This window comes from Semicossyphus pulcher, unplaced genomic scaffold (assembly GCF_022749685.1).
Source record: "Semicossyphus pulcher isolate SPU_LCO1_2020_fin unplaced genomic scaffold, fSemPul1.0.p SCAF_12, whole genome shotgun sequence".
Taxonomy (NCBI): Eukaryota; Metazoa; Chordata; class Actinopteri; order Labriformes; family Labridae; genus Semicossyphus; species Semicossyphus pulcher.
In genome coordinates this window covers 8,091,948-8,104,988 of record NW_027211626.1, presented here as the reverse complement: position 1 = coordinate 8,104,988, position 13,041 = coordinate 8,091,948, and the positions used below count along the sequence as shown (strand labels likewise).

Here is a 13,041-nt window from a genome sequence, read left to right as displayed (position 1 = left end):
GACATATTCTTTTAATAATATAATCTTATATTATCACGGGTGGCTAACGCTGTTGCCTCACAGCTAGAAGGTTCCTAGTTTGAAAGTAGGGGGCTTTTCATGTTCTCCCTGTTACTCTGGCTTCCTCCCACAGTCCAAAAACGTGCTTGTTAGGTTCATTGGTGACTCTAAATTGCCTGTAGGTGTGAAGGTGAGCGTGGGCGATTGTCTGTCTCTATGTGTAAGCCCCTGTGATTGACTGGCGATCTGTACCACCATGGGATAGGCTCCAGCCCTGCTGCGACTCTGAACAGGATAAGTAGATAATGATGAATATTATATTATCACCTTTTTAAGTTGATATAGTATACCTAGCAAAGAGTTATTTTATTACAAATCCATGAGACATGGAGCAACATAATTTTTTGTTATATCAATCCTTGAATGTAGGTCCAATATCTCTTTCAGCTCTGTTTTGGGTCTCTATTCCGTAGGTTAATTTAATATATCATCATTATAGAAAACGATCAAAGTTTTAATGATATTTTTTACACTTGGAAGTTTTGTTTCTTCTCAACGGCTTGAAGTGGATGAAAAGGGGCCAATATTATACATTTGATTACATTTGCTGGGTTGTTTGCATATGATTAAACCCACGGTCCTGATAAAGCCATTGGCAGTCTTTTAAACATTAAAATACTAGTTTTTTTGTAGGTGGGTTTTTTTAGTGACTAAAAATAGGTAACCAAAAACAGAGCCAAACGAGGACGCCTAAAACAGCTCCCTAAATAAAAGCTCATTAAAAGCAACTGTAGATAGCCTTTTGCCAAGTTTTCCATAGCTATCTTGTTTCTGTAGTTTCAGGATTTGACCTTTAATAGCGAGATTTCAGGGGCTATAAAGGAAACGACGTTGATTGAAAGCAGCATAAATCACCAAGAAATAATAAATAAAAAAAATCACGTTTAACTGCTTGTGTTGTACAGGCGAATAAAAAATTAAACAGTCACGCGCCTCCTCGTCACTTAACGCAGCTAAAAAATGATCAAATCAAATATTTAACTTTCTCTATACATCACATTTGCAATTCCCTCTTTGGCCGCTAGGTGTCAGTGTGACGCCATCCTGCAGCATTTACTGAACAGGTTGCCTTCGTGCACCTTTTCCCCCACTTTGCCTGTTAAACTGTAATCGTCCTCGCGCCGGGCTGTAGCTCGTGATACACCGTGATAAAATAGTGTGACCACGAACAAGGAAACGTTTAATCACTAAATATCAAGAACGCGGTGAAAAAGAAGCACCGGGCTACCTGAATCGGTGGTTGTTGGTCGAAACGAAGAAGTGAGCGTCGTGGGAGGGCGGGCCACCTGTGACGGCAAATGAGTGTAGAGAGGAGCTTCAGTCAGTCCCACTGTTCGTACTGTGTGCTATTCAGTGGGTGTTTCTATGTGCTAGTGTGTGCACAGACATGTAAAAGTCCAGTTGGATTATCTGGAGCTCAAGGAAACGTACATATCCTTATCTCCGAGGAATTTGAACGTCAGGTAAGACTCACTCAACATTACACTTCCGCTTCTTAAAAACAGAACAATACCTTTACTTAGTAGTGATTTTTTGTGTGTTATTTGTGTTATGCTGTTGTACCTTTATCGTGTTTCTACATTGACCCTATTGTTATCCTTTTTTATATATATATAATTCAAGGATTCAGGAAAATAATCTATTAAATCTTGATTCCCAATACAAAACCTTTATTGATAAGAGTTTTCCATGGATATTTAAATAACATCCTCCTAAAAATATGGAATAATGTGCATTTTATAATGGGGTATTTGTTCAGACTAAACAGGGGGCACGATTTGACATCCCTAACATGTGTGTTTTAGGCTAATTGCTCCACTTAAAACAACATTATGTGCCTAACTGCTTCATTTCACTGCATTGTTACTCATTAACATTGATGGAGTGACTTTAAATCTGTCAGGGGATGTGGACGAACTGATCAACATGCAAAGTGAAAGCTGCAGCCGGTGATTCATAGTATAAAAACATATGGCAAGATGCCAGCCAAACAGGTCTGATTAGAGTAAATAAGCTGTAAACACATGTTGATGATGCTGAAGGTGTTTAAAGAGCATGATTGATCTGTTCACGATGGGTAATCAGCCGTCTCCTGTCCAAGCTGATGGTCTTTGCACTGTGATCTAATCATTAGGTGTAAAGAGAAACCCATTTATCTGCTTGTTTTGTCCTGAATAAAACAGGTAAAGGTAAATTGAAAGGAAACACTTTGCCATTTAACAGATGTTATCGAATTGTGATGTAGATTGTGTCCTAGATGTTGTGTTCCTTTGTTTTTTTGTATTTCACCACAATCTTCAAAGCGTAGTTTGGCATGTTTTCAAGTCATCCCTTATTCAAATGTGTGTTTTTTTCCATTAATGATAATGCCTTTATAATCACTTCCCTAATGCTTCTAGGTTTAAGTAACGCAATGTTCTGCTGCGGCCTTTAATTTGGAATAAGCACAGTCCAAAGGGGCAACAGTAATAACTCTTTACCAAAACAGAAAGCTCAGAGTAAAGTCAGTCTGCTCCATAAATCATAAACATGATGTCTATAAGGCTTTATTCTCCTAGCAACATCTACACTGTATAAATACTGGAGATTTATCCACAATAATTCTTCATGTACTCTAGGTTTGCATACTTTATAAACTCATATTTCTCATTTATATTGTAAGCATGTCTCTGTCCTGGGAGAGTGAATCCTCCTCTCTCGCTCTTCCTGATGTTTTCCCCTTATTTCTCACCTTTACCAACCACATTTGTGATATTGGTAACATATTATGAATAAGACTGTTTAAAGACAGACATTCTCCCTTTTTCCTAACTGAGATGGGTGATTTTTTATTCCTGATATCGATTCCAATACTTGAACTTGTATATCGGCTGTTATCGACGACCCATAGGATTCCAATGCAATTGAAAAAATAAGTGTACAATTTGTACAGCTTGTATAATCACCCTGCATTGCATCACCAGTGCTACCCTTGACACTTGAAAACTGAAGACATTTTCGTTTTACTGGTAGGAGTGTAAAATATTGCCAAATTGCTGACAGGTTGCCAGCTCTGACTAATGTTACATTCTCCACTATAGTGACACACTGCTGTTGTTTGCCACTGTCACATGAATGAAAAGACCCGAAACCAGTTTTTCTTTGGCCCCTAAAACAGTGGTTGCTGATAATAACCATAATAAATACATGGTGGCATATTTGCGCAACTTCCTGGTATCAGATTGGTGCATAAACTGGCATGAGATCCCACATTTTCGGCAATATCAGAGGCATTTCCTATACTGGTATCGGTATAAGAACAGCTTTAGGGTATGTGTACCTCTAGACCCTCTAAAAAACATGAATTTAGCGTCCCATGTGCAGACACTACAGTCCTCGATGTGGCGGCTCCGGGTTCGACTCCCACCCTCGGCCCCTCCCTGTTTCCGACACTATTCACTGTCCTCTCTCTTTCTAAAAAAAAGGCATAAAAAAGGCAGACATTGCAACATTTTGACATTTGACAGAGCAAGCACAGAGTTAAAAGATTTTCAGTAAATAACACAAATAAGCTGTGACGCTGTGTTGTACACAATAACAAATGATGGTAAACAACACATTAATAATACACTGACAATCCACAGTTTTGTCTCTTTTGTCGTATTGTCACAGAAACTGTGTGAAAGGTCCAAAGAGCCCAGTGTCGCAATCACAAAAAAGCGACTGTACAAAGTACAAAGCTACAGTATTGGGAGCAAACAGAGTTCAGTTCAGTTTGCCTCCTTTTGTCTGTCTGAGAGACAAGAGTGTTTAAAAGCAGTCTGTCTCTGTTGAAGCACAGCTCTGTAGCTTTGAATGTAATCTTTTATAACATTTGTCACACACGCACACACACGCGACCGTGCATCCAACTCCAAAACAGAGAGTTTGGGGTCTTCTGGGACAATTGTTGTCTGTTGATGGAGCTGTCACCGCCGCGCTCCGATCGCTGCTTTTCAGGCAGGTTTATAGACACTTTATAATTGCCTGATAAAATCTATTTCCGTGGATGTATGTCATGGGACCGAGAGCTGGCAGCGAGATCAGGAGGAAGACAGATTAGAAAGTTTAGGTCGTGTGGGTGCAGGAACAATTTCCTCTGGGTCATTTCATTTCTGACGTGCCCCTCTCTCTCTGCATATTCCGAAACTTTTGACTGGAGTGCTCAGTGGCCAATTAACTCTTGAAGGTTTCTGCATATAAAGCAAGTCAGGAGAAATGGTTTTTACGACAGAGATCAGAAATGTCACTATCACCTGCTATTTAGTGCTTGCTGCTGGATTTTGTGACAGTATTTTACCTCCAATTTCTGCTCTCTTCCTGTCATTTCCCTGTGAAACTTTGTAATCCGAATAGGCTCCCCTGCCTCTCTCCCACATCAGGACTGCTGTTGCTGACTGACAGACTAAAAGGATTAGGACCCTGAACGCCCATTTCAGTGATTTGGCGTGTATAATTCAGATAAATGACCCCCTCAGTGCACCTCCTCTGCCTCCTCTTAAGTGGAGCTTAGACAAAGCTGGCAGGGCGATTGACACACCTAAACAGTGTTTGACAAGCCTCAGGAGAGGAAGCACATCCTGTAAGAGATGTATGACTGAAATAATTTCCGTCCCCAAAGTATATTTGCCCTACTTGGCGAAAGACGGAGCTGTAAAAACATATAAAAAGGACTTTACAGGAGTGAAAAAGTCATATTTCCCAAAAGGCGACATTTCAGGAACTCATAAAGCCGCCTTGCTTTCAGTGTTTTTTGAGGTTATTTCTCCTCCACTGGAAGAACATAATTTGGTTTTGCATCGCACAGCCAATGATTGATTTCCATCCTTCTTGCCCCTGGCTTTATTTCACGCCGGTACAGAGAGCGGGGACCTGAAATCCATCACGGTGAAGATTTAGTCGAGTTCACTTATATCTCAAACTTACTTTCTGTCCGAGTAATGAATTTGCCATCAGGGACAGGTTCAGATTGCTTACCCTTGCCAGTGTATTCTGGGACATCTCAGACAGTAGATCCAACATGCCTTCATGCAAGAAGCTAGAAAATGATCATTTTTCATTTCTATTAATTCATTGATTGTTTAGCAGTTAATCTCCCAAAGCATTATTAATATTACAACTAGTTTTGCCCACAACCCAAACCTAACAGATGAGATTGTCAAAGAGAAAAGCAGCAAACCCTTACAATTAAGAAGCAGAAAACAGCAAATGTTGTTGATCTTTTTCTTGTAATAAACAAATTACTTAATCATTTCAGAATCTTACTAAGTGGGTGTTGTGGGGTAGTTATTGGAAGCTGGACCAGCACAGATGTATTTGCAAAACAGTCCTTTCTCTCGAGTGAATTAACGTGCATTTAAAAAACAAGATAAATGTTTACTGTGATGTATAACATATCTTACCTAGGCTTTATCCAAACCTTTTGTGGGTTTAAAGTCTCTCTGCTCAGTATCGTAGGGACATAAACTGAAACTGGTCCCTGCAGAACAAAATTTGTTCATGAGCTAATGCATAATGACCATTTCATCCTATTAAAACATAAAGGAAAAAAGTAGTATAACGAATGGTCCCTGGAGGCATCATTAATATAAAGTTTAGGTGTTATTCTTGTTATATATCAATAGTGCATTCTTTTTTAAACTAACCAGAGACAGAAAATCTGAGTCTAATGAATAGGCACATCATGTTTCAGAGCTAGCCTGATAGCTAGCTTTCAACCGTACCAGCTAGAGATGTTCTGATAACTTTTTTTTCCTTTAGACTTTAGTATTGGCCAAATACACCTCTAAAATATACTTATCATTATTAATTTTTAACGGTTGTAGACCATTAACTCTGTATGGATGTGATATCTTAAGGAATCCTAACCTTAAGACAGTTAAGCTAACGTTAGCTGCAGCTTGGCTTGCAGCCTCTACTGACGTCCTGTGTCTGCTGAAGAGAGTCATAGAAATCCTGATTTTTAACATGAAACTGTTTTCAGCTTTAACAGTATTTAATCACCTTAATTTAGGTTAATACATGTAGGCTTAAAATGTGTGATGAGAAAACAATGATTGCTGTTATTTTGTTAGCTCTGATGTTTCGTTAGCACTCTCTGCTAGCAGCGCACTGTTTGCTAGCGTCACGTGAAATAATGTCTTCTTTGCTGCTTTAAAAACAGTTGTTCTTAGTGGAAGCTATAATGTATGTTATTGCTGTGAAGGGCCACTTTTTTGGAGAAGAAACAAGGCGGCTAATAAATTATGGTTTCAGATTGGGGGTATTGACTGGGGAGGCGACTACCAAGCGTTTCTAGTATTGATATCAGCACAACTCTTGCACTAGCAGTCATGAAATTCTCACAGAGCTAGCATCATGTGGGTTGAACAGTGGGTGGCAAAAGGTGTAATATCACACTGTATACAGTACTATGAAGCTGTGATTCCCCGTCTTACTGTTACTACCTGCTGTTAAAATCACTGTTAGTAGAGTATCTATCTTATCCACACCTGCATGCTGCTGTTCGACATTATGCAACCTTCAAGCCAGCAGTTGTCATGGTGTCAGCCCTGAGGGACTGCTGGGACATCAGAGGGCAGTCACAAACACTTTTTATGTTCTTTTTTGTTGATTTTGTGGCGTCCATGCATGTGTGAGTCAATAGAGTTTTGCTTGTGTGTGTGTGCGAGAAGGAACGAAAAAGGCTCCCTGGACATTCAGCTCAGTCGGGCGCTGGAGGCATTTTAAAGACAGAGGTGGAGTATTTGGAGAGAGAGAGAGAGAGAGATAATGTGTGTGTGGGTTTGAAAGAGAGACATAAAAAGGAGAGAAAGAGAGATTTCAACATTCCTTCAAATAAAATGAGATGGGGTTGTTGATGCTCCTCAGTCAGTGTCCCCCTGTGTTAGTCTGTGCACTGATGCATGTGATGGTGACACAAAAACACAATCTCCTCCCTCCCCTCCGCTCCCCATCCCTCCCTCCAATCCTCCAAAATGAGAGTCTTGTTCTGCCGGAACAACATTGACATTCACATCTCATCACAGCACACACACACATCTCAGAGATTATCATATTTCACCATCTTGTTGGATTTGGCTCTTCTCAGGTACGTCTGCTGTTTGAACTGGCCTCACACCTCGGATTGCTCCACATGGCCGTTTAATCCCCACGTGTTTGCTCGTGATATCGGCACGTAGCTCTGTTTGACAGCCTTTGTTTGGTTAATGATATTTTCAACCATGTGTTTAGACTCGGCAGCTGCAGACCTTGCAACATGGAGCGCCATTGATCTACAAAAGCCCCCAATAATTCACTGAGCCAAAGCACTTTGGGTGTGTTTCATATCTCTGTCGTCATCCTTGTGAAATCCTCCACATCAGCTTATTTGATTTGTTTGAACTGTGCCGCTCAACTTCAGCTGCCTGTCTTAACTTCTCGTCTGACTTTCTGAGGTGACATTTTGTTTTTCATCTTGTGTTGTCGTGACTTCTAACGCTGTTGTTTTTGTGTTTGATGTTTTCAGGTTACATCTCTACAACGCTGTCAAAGAAGCTGGCGTCCTACCTGCGAGGATTTGTCTGAGTGTGTGGGATCTTTCTGCGCAGAGGTGTATGTCAGTCGTAGGCTGAACATGTTTGTGTGAGTGCCTCTGCATGCCTGTACACTCTGGTCGAAGGAGAGTAAGCGTCCCATGAGACCCTCAGCGAGCATGCAAGGAGCTCGATCCTCTGCAGCGCGGCTCCTGCTGTTGAGCTGCTTTGTGTGTGCGGCAGCTGGCTACCCGTTCAGACCGCCCCTGGACCTGGATGTGACCCCACGCGTCACGGTGTTGAGCAGCGGTAAGCGACAACACAAGCACACTGGTTTTTTGTTCTGAAATCAGTGTGTTTTTGGTGCTTTAAAATGGTCACAATCGCAGAAATCTTTATTGTGTTACCCTCCAACATCGAACTGTTTCCTAGTTAAATGCCTTATCATGATATGTAACCATATTTGTAATGCAGTGCTTCACATTCAGACCAGCAGATCCAGTATTGTACAGTAGGATTGCACGTGTCGCCTTCCTCCTCTTTAACATTTTTGAACAGCTTTTAGTGCATCAGAATGAACGTTTTCCAAAACCTTTATTGTTTTACTCTCGAGCTTTGAACTGTTTTAGTTAAATACCTTAAGATTTTTAATCTGTAGTTTTTAATCAATTTTTACATGTTCTTTATATAAATGTAGAATTCATGTATGGTGTAACTCGGTGTATGCAGTCTGTATGGAGAGCAAAAGCAGGCGAAACGCAATCCGCCGTATTGTTCTCTGGAAACAAATGAAACTGCAGCTAACAATCCGTTGTAGATCAAAAATTTCAACTTGAGGGCGGCGGTTCAGCTCAGCAGTTAAATCAGCCCATGTACAGAGGCTGTACAAACCCCTCGGACCCCACATTCTTACCATCACTATCCACTGTCCTCTCACTTAATAAAGGCATAAAAGGCATAAAATTCAATTTGTGCCGCAAAAGCGTTTTTTTCCCTGACTTCCACGAATATATCAGAAATGATTGATTAAATCTCCATTCAACAGACGAGCATTTTAAAAGTAATTTTTCTTCTACTCTTGAGGATACAAATCTGCATAATAATGCTGTAGTTTTGGCAAAGGTAGGACCCATTAATTGCAAGTAAATTACAAGAAAATCTGCTTCTTTGTCGAGTTAATATCGCTGAAGTAAGCCAGAGTGAAACCTCTGTCGCCTTCATCCCTTTTGCCTCTTTCACTCTTAAATCAGTGTGTTTTTTGTTTATTTTTAAATCTTTAACATTGACCCTTTAAATATTTAATAAATCTTTAAATTTGACCGTTGAACATTGAATCGTTTTTTGGTAAAATACCTTAAGATGACTTGTTACTCAACTTTTAAAGCAGTTATTAACATTCAGACCAGCATATATCTTATTGTCGTATTGCCGCCATCTTTCTTTTTATCCTTTTTTCCTCATTATCATTCTCTCTACTCTCTCCCAACCCAGCTCAGACTTGCATAAACACCCGCTTTCCTCTGGGAATTCTTACACCTGCTCTTCTTCTCATTTTTAACCCTTTTTTTTTTTTAATATCAAACTGTTTTATTATTATTCGTTTACCTTGTGTGAGTGATGGCATGCAGCCTGAGGTGCTACAGAGACAGTGCTAGATGAGTGAAGTGCTTACACTTGGATCCCCGCGGAGCATCCAGGGAAGCTGACACCGCTGTAGGTAGTTGGAAGAAGCACCGTAACCATGACAACTGTTGTAGTATGGCGCAATACTGCTGTATACTGTATTTTCCTTTTTGTGTGCATGTGTGGGCAAGGGTGTGTGTGTGTGTGTGTGTCCTTAGAGCTGTTACCTGATCCTGGTCTTTACTTGTAGAGCGATATCCCTCCTCTCCTCTCTTCTCCTCCTTACCAAACATTTATCTTTCTCACACTACATCACCTTCTTACACTCATTATCCATCTTCTCTTTTCTTTCTGTGAACCTCTCTTAATACCTTTATCTCACTTTCTGTAAGTCAGCGGTTTGTGCTCAAGCCAGCCCACAGGTCCTCCTACACATCTCCTTGCCTGGCGCCCCGTCTCCCTCTCCTCCTCCTCCTCCATCCATCTCTCCACCGTTGCACTAAAGCTCTGCCTCTTCTACTCGATTTGTTCTTCATTACTTTGTACTTTTCCTGGCCGCTCTGCCCTCGTTTAATACCGTTACCTTGCCCTACCTCTGTTTTTTTGTTTCCCTTGCTCCCCTCCTCCTGCTGAGAAGACTTCGATATGCAAACTTACAGCTGATCCCTCTAATCTCTGCGTTTCTCAGCGACCTAACGGCAAAGCCTCCGAACCTGTGTGGGGTAGTTCAATCACACATGCGCGCCCACAAGGAAAGTCAAACACACAAACACACACCTGTGTTCTCTCTTTTTTGCAACGTCACTGTTTTCCCGTAAAGAAGATCTAAACATTTGTGGGAATCAGGAATTAAAGCCTCTGGAAACACAAATCCACGATAGCCTTGTAACTACTTAATTTAGGCTCTTGTGTATAAAATAGAGGGCAAGCAAATAGGAAGTTCTGATAATGGGTTTGAATTGGGTGTGATTTTTCCCGGATATTTATTACATTCACAATCCAGTCATAGGAAAAGTCACATGGCAGCTATTTGGCTGTTTAAACTAAGTGTTAGCGTCATCCGCAGACCAAATATAGATGACCATGGGGGCTGAGAGTGGACCGGCGTTGTCTATATTCGTCCGTGGGAGTTTAGTGCCGGCCGTTGATCGTCTATTTTTGGCAGCAGGTGTTGAGCGTCTGAGGGGGGAGTTTAGCTACATAATAATATAGCACCAGCTAATGTTACAGAGCCATCAATTTGCATTGTATCCATCGCTTTTAGAACAAATAGGACAGCATCTCAGCTTACTTGGCATGTGTATGCTACCTGCTAGATATGACATGGATGGCAGAGCATTTTTATTGTAGGCAGGGACGTGTATTTTAGGGACGGCAAGTGTTCTGGTTTCTGTTTGTACAACGCTTGTAGTCCGAGTAATATTGACCAATCATGTATCAGCAGGCTGCGGCGTATGCAGGAAAGACAGTCCATGTGGAGCAAAAGCATTAATCTCCGTAAACAGACATCTGCATGCTAACAGCTAACAATCAGTTCTAGATCTTAAAATTCAACTTGAGATAAATTCCCTTGACGCAGTGTTACAAAAGCAGTTCAGCAATCCGTTCAACAAATGACATTTTAAAAGTAGATTTCTTCTCCTCTTGAGGACGACCTGACAAAGCTTAATTTTTCCTTCTTACCAATCTGCATCATGATGTTGAAATTTCGGCAAAGGCAAGACCCTTTGAAGTCAATCACAAGAAAAACAGTTTATTTTTCTGTAAACACTGCAGCACGCGGAAAAGGAAGTCTCGACTGTAAGTTGCTGGCTACACGCCCGGAACACATTCGCCGTTGTCCCCAGAGGCTATATCGTCGTCAGACTGTAGCAGATGGGATCTGAGATTGCCCCATTTGTTGTGTACGGAGTCAAGCGTGTGTCAATCAAAATGTCATCGGCCATGTTTACACATCTCTAAACTAGACTTTCTGAGAGTTTTAAATGTTTATTTTCACTGTGAATTTTATGGATGCTTAACAAGGCTCTCAACTTTGACATCATAAATGCATCTTTTACTTTTTCAAGTCAGTTTGGAGTGATGTTGAATACCCGTGCTCAGTTTTGAGAAGCTGAAAGCTGACAAAACTTATAAATACGATTCTCAGTATACACACTGACTCAACCTGCCAGACTTTGACATCAGTTTAACTTTGTTTATTCAGCACCGCCAGTCGGCCTGTTTGCATGTCAGAATACTCTGAACCGTAAACAGGCCTGACGCTGGACGCTCAATTTATATGCAAGGTTGTCACGTCACAGTCCAACGCCTGGAGGTTCAGCGAGTGTGCCTGCGTGTGTGCATGTGCTTGTCCCTGAACACTGTGTACTGTGCTGATCAGCTGAGGTCCCTCCGAGTGTTTGCTCAGTAAATAATATCATCTGGGCTTCTCTCGCCGCCTCTCTTCTCCTTTCCCTGGAGAATGAATCAAACCTGCCTTCCCTCGCACGATCTTGTAATCGGAGGCTGAAATGTGCTCGTCGATAAATCTGCCTCTGCTCCGTCAAACTCTCAGCGAGGTTGTATTTAGTTACCTGGCTCCAACTGTCAGGCGTTGTATGTCCTAATGCTCGGATTACACTGAGGTAACATTGTCTCTGCTTCCCCTCACAATGAAACACTCACGTATGGTTCTGAAAATCCCATACAGGTTATACTCTTCTTCCTCCTGCTGAGAAAGAAGGAGGGAAGCCTGATCACCCAGGAGCAGTCAGAGATGGGAGCTGTCTGCTGCTTTCTGCTGCTGAAGCGAGCAGGGTGGATTGTGTTTGCAGCAGCTGATAGGAATCTTAATGACAGCTCACTTGATAACATGCAGTCTGCAGGGGGAAGTGGATTGGCTGAGGATGCAGCAGGAAGTCTGATACTTTTCCTGTTTGGCCTTGTTGTGCTACTGTACACCTCAATACTCATAAAATATGGCTGCCTGTCAAGACGCTTAACTGCTGCCAGCGCTCCACCCCAGCTGGTATTAAAACCTGCTCCGGAGTCGTCACGTCAGATATTTTCATTAGCTGCTAAATGAGTACGAAGGTGTTATTTCTCCACAAAGGATGACGCTGTTTGCTGACATCACCGTTGTAATGAGGAGAAACTGTTGTGGTTAAAACATGCCTGAAGGTTCTCTGTGACGATATGTGAACGTGCGTGTGTGTGTGTTGACAGTGGTGTCATGTTTACCCAAGCTAAGTGGAGTCCTGAAAGATCGTATGATAGAGCTTACGTAACTCTGCAGCAAGTGACATGTCCTGTCAGTGCGTGTTGCTGTGCTGTATGTCTCTTTGCCTCTTTAGTATCTTGTCCTGCATCCAAATATAGTCTGGAAAACTGGACACATGCATTAAGGGAAGAAACCTTGAAACGTTAAGTAGAAGTGGATCCCTGGAATCTGATGTGTTGGGCCTCTTTTCATTATCTTGTTCTTCCTCCGCAAAGCTGTGCAGGATAAGCATAATCCCCGGGCTTTTTTGGCCACAGTGGAGTTGTAATTTAATTTCTGGTCTGATCTATGTATAACTATTTATAAACCAGAGGAAAGAGGCTGAAAGTCTTTATATTGTGATGCTGTAACCATCAAGTTTGTTGCATTTTTAGAAGTCGGACCGGAGTATGAATTGAAAGTGGTAATCTCAAAGATCTCAGTTTCATCTCTTTGGTGCCAGCGGTTAGCGATAAACAGCTTCCAGTCAAGACTTCCTTTTCTGCGTGCTGCATTTTTTACAGAAAAATAACGTTTTTCCAGTGATTTACTTTAATAAACGGGTCTTACCTTTTCCGAAATTTC

General features: G+C 41.4%; 1 protein-coding gene across 1 annotated transcript in view; it reads left to right on the top strand.

The window, feature by feature from the left end:
- The first annotated feature begins 1,482 nt into the window (after window positions 1-1,482).
- Window positions 1,483-13,041, top strand: part of LOC138588696 (semaphorin-4G-like) — a 30,535-nt gene continuing 18,976 nt past the window's right edge. Inside the window, exons 1-2 of the mRNA XM_069658931.1 lie at window positions 1,483-1,523; window positions 7,586-7,901. Of these exons, the coding sequence (XP_069515032.1) occupies window positions 7,754-7,901 (148 nt within the window). The 5' untranslated portion in view covers window positions 1,483-1,523; window positions 7,586-7,753. The remainder of the gene's footprint in view (window positions 1,524-7,585; window positions 7,902-13,041) is intronic.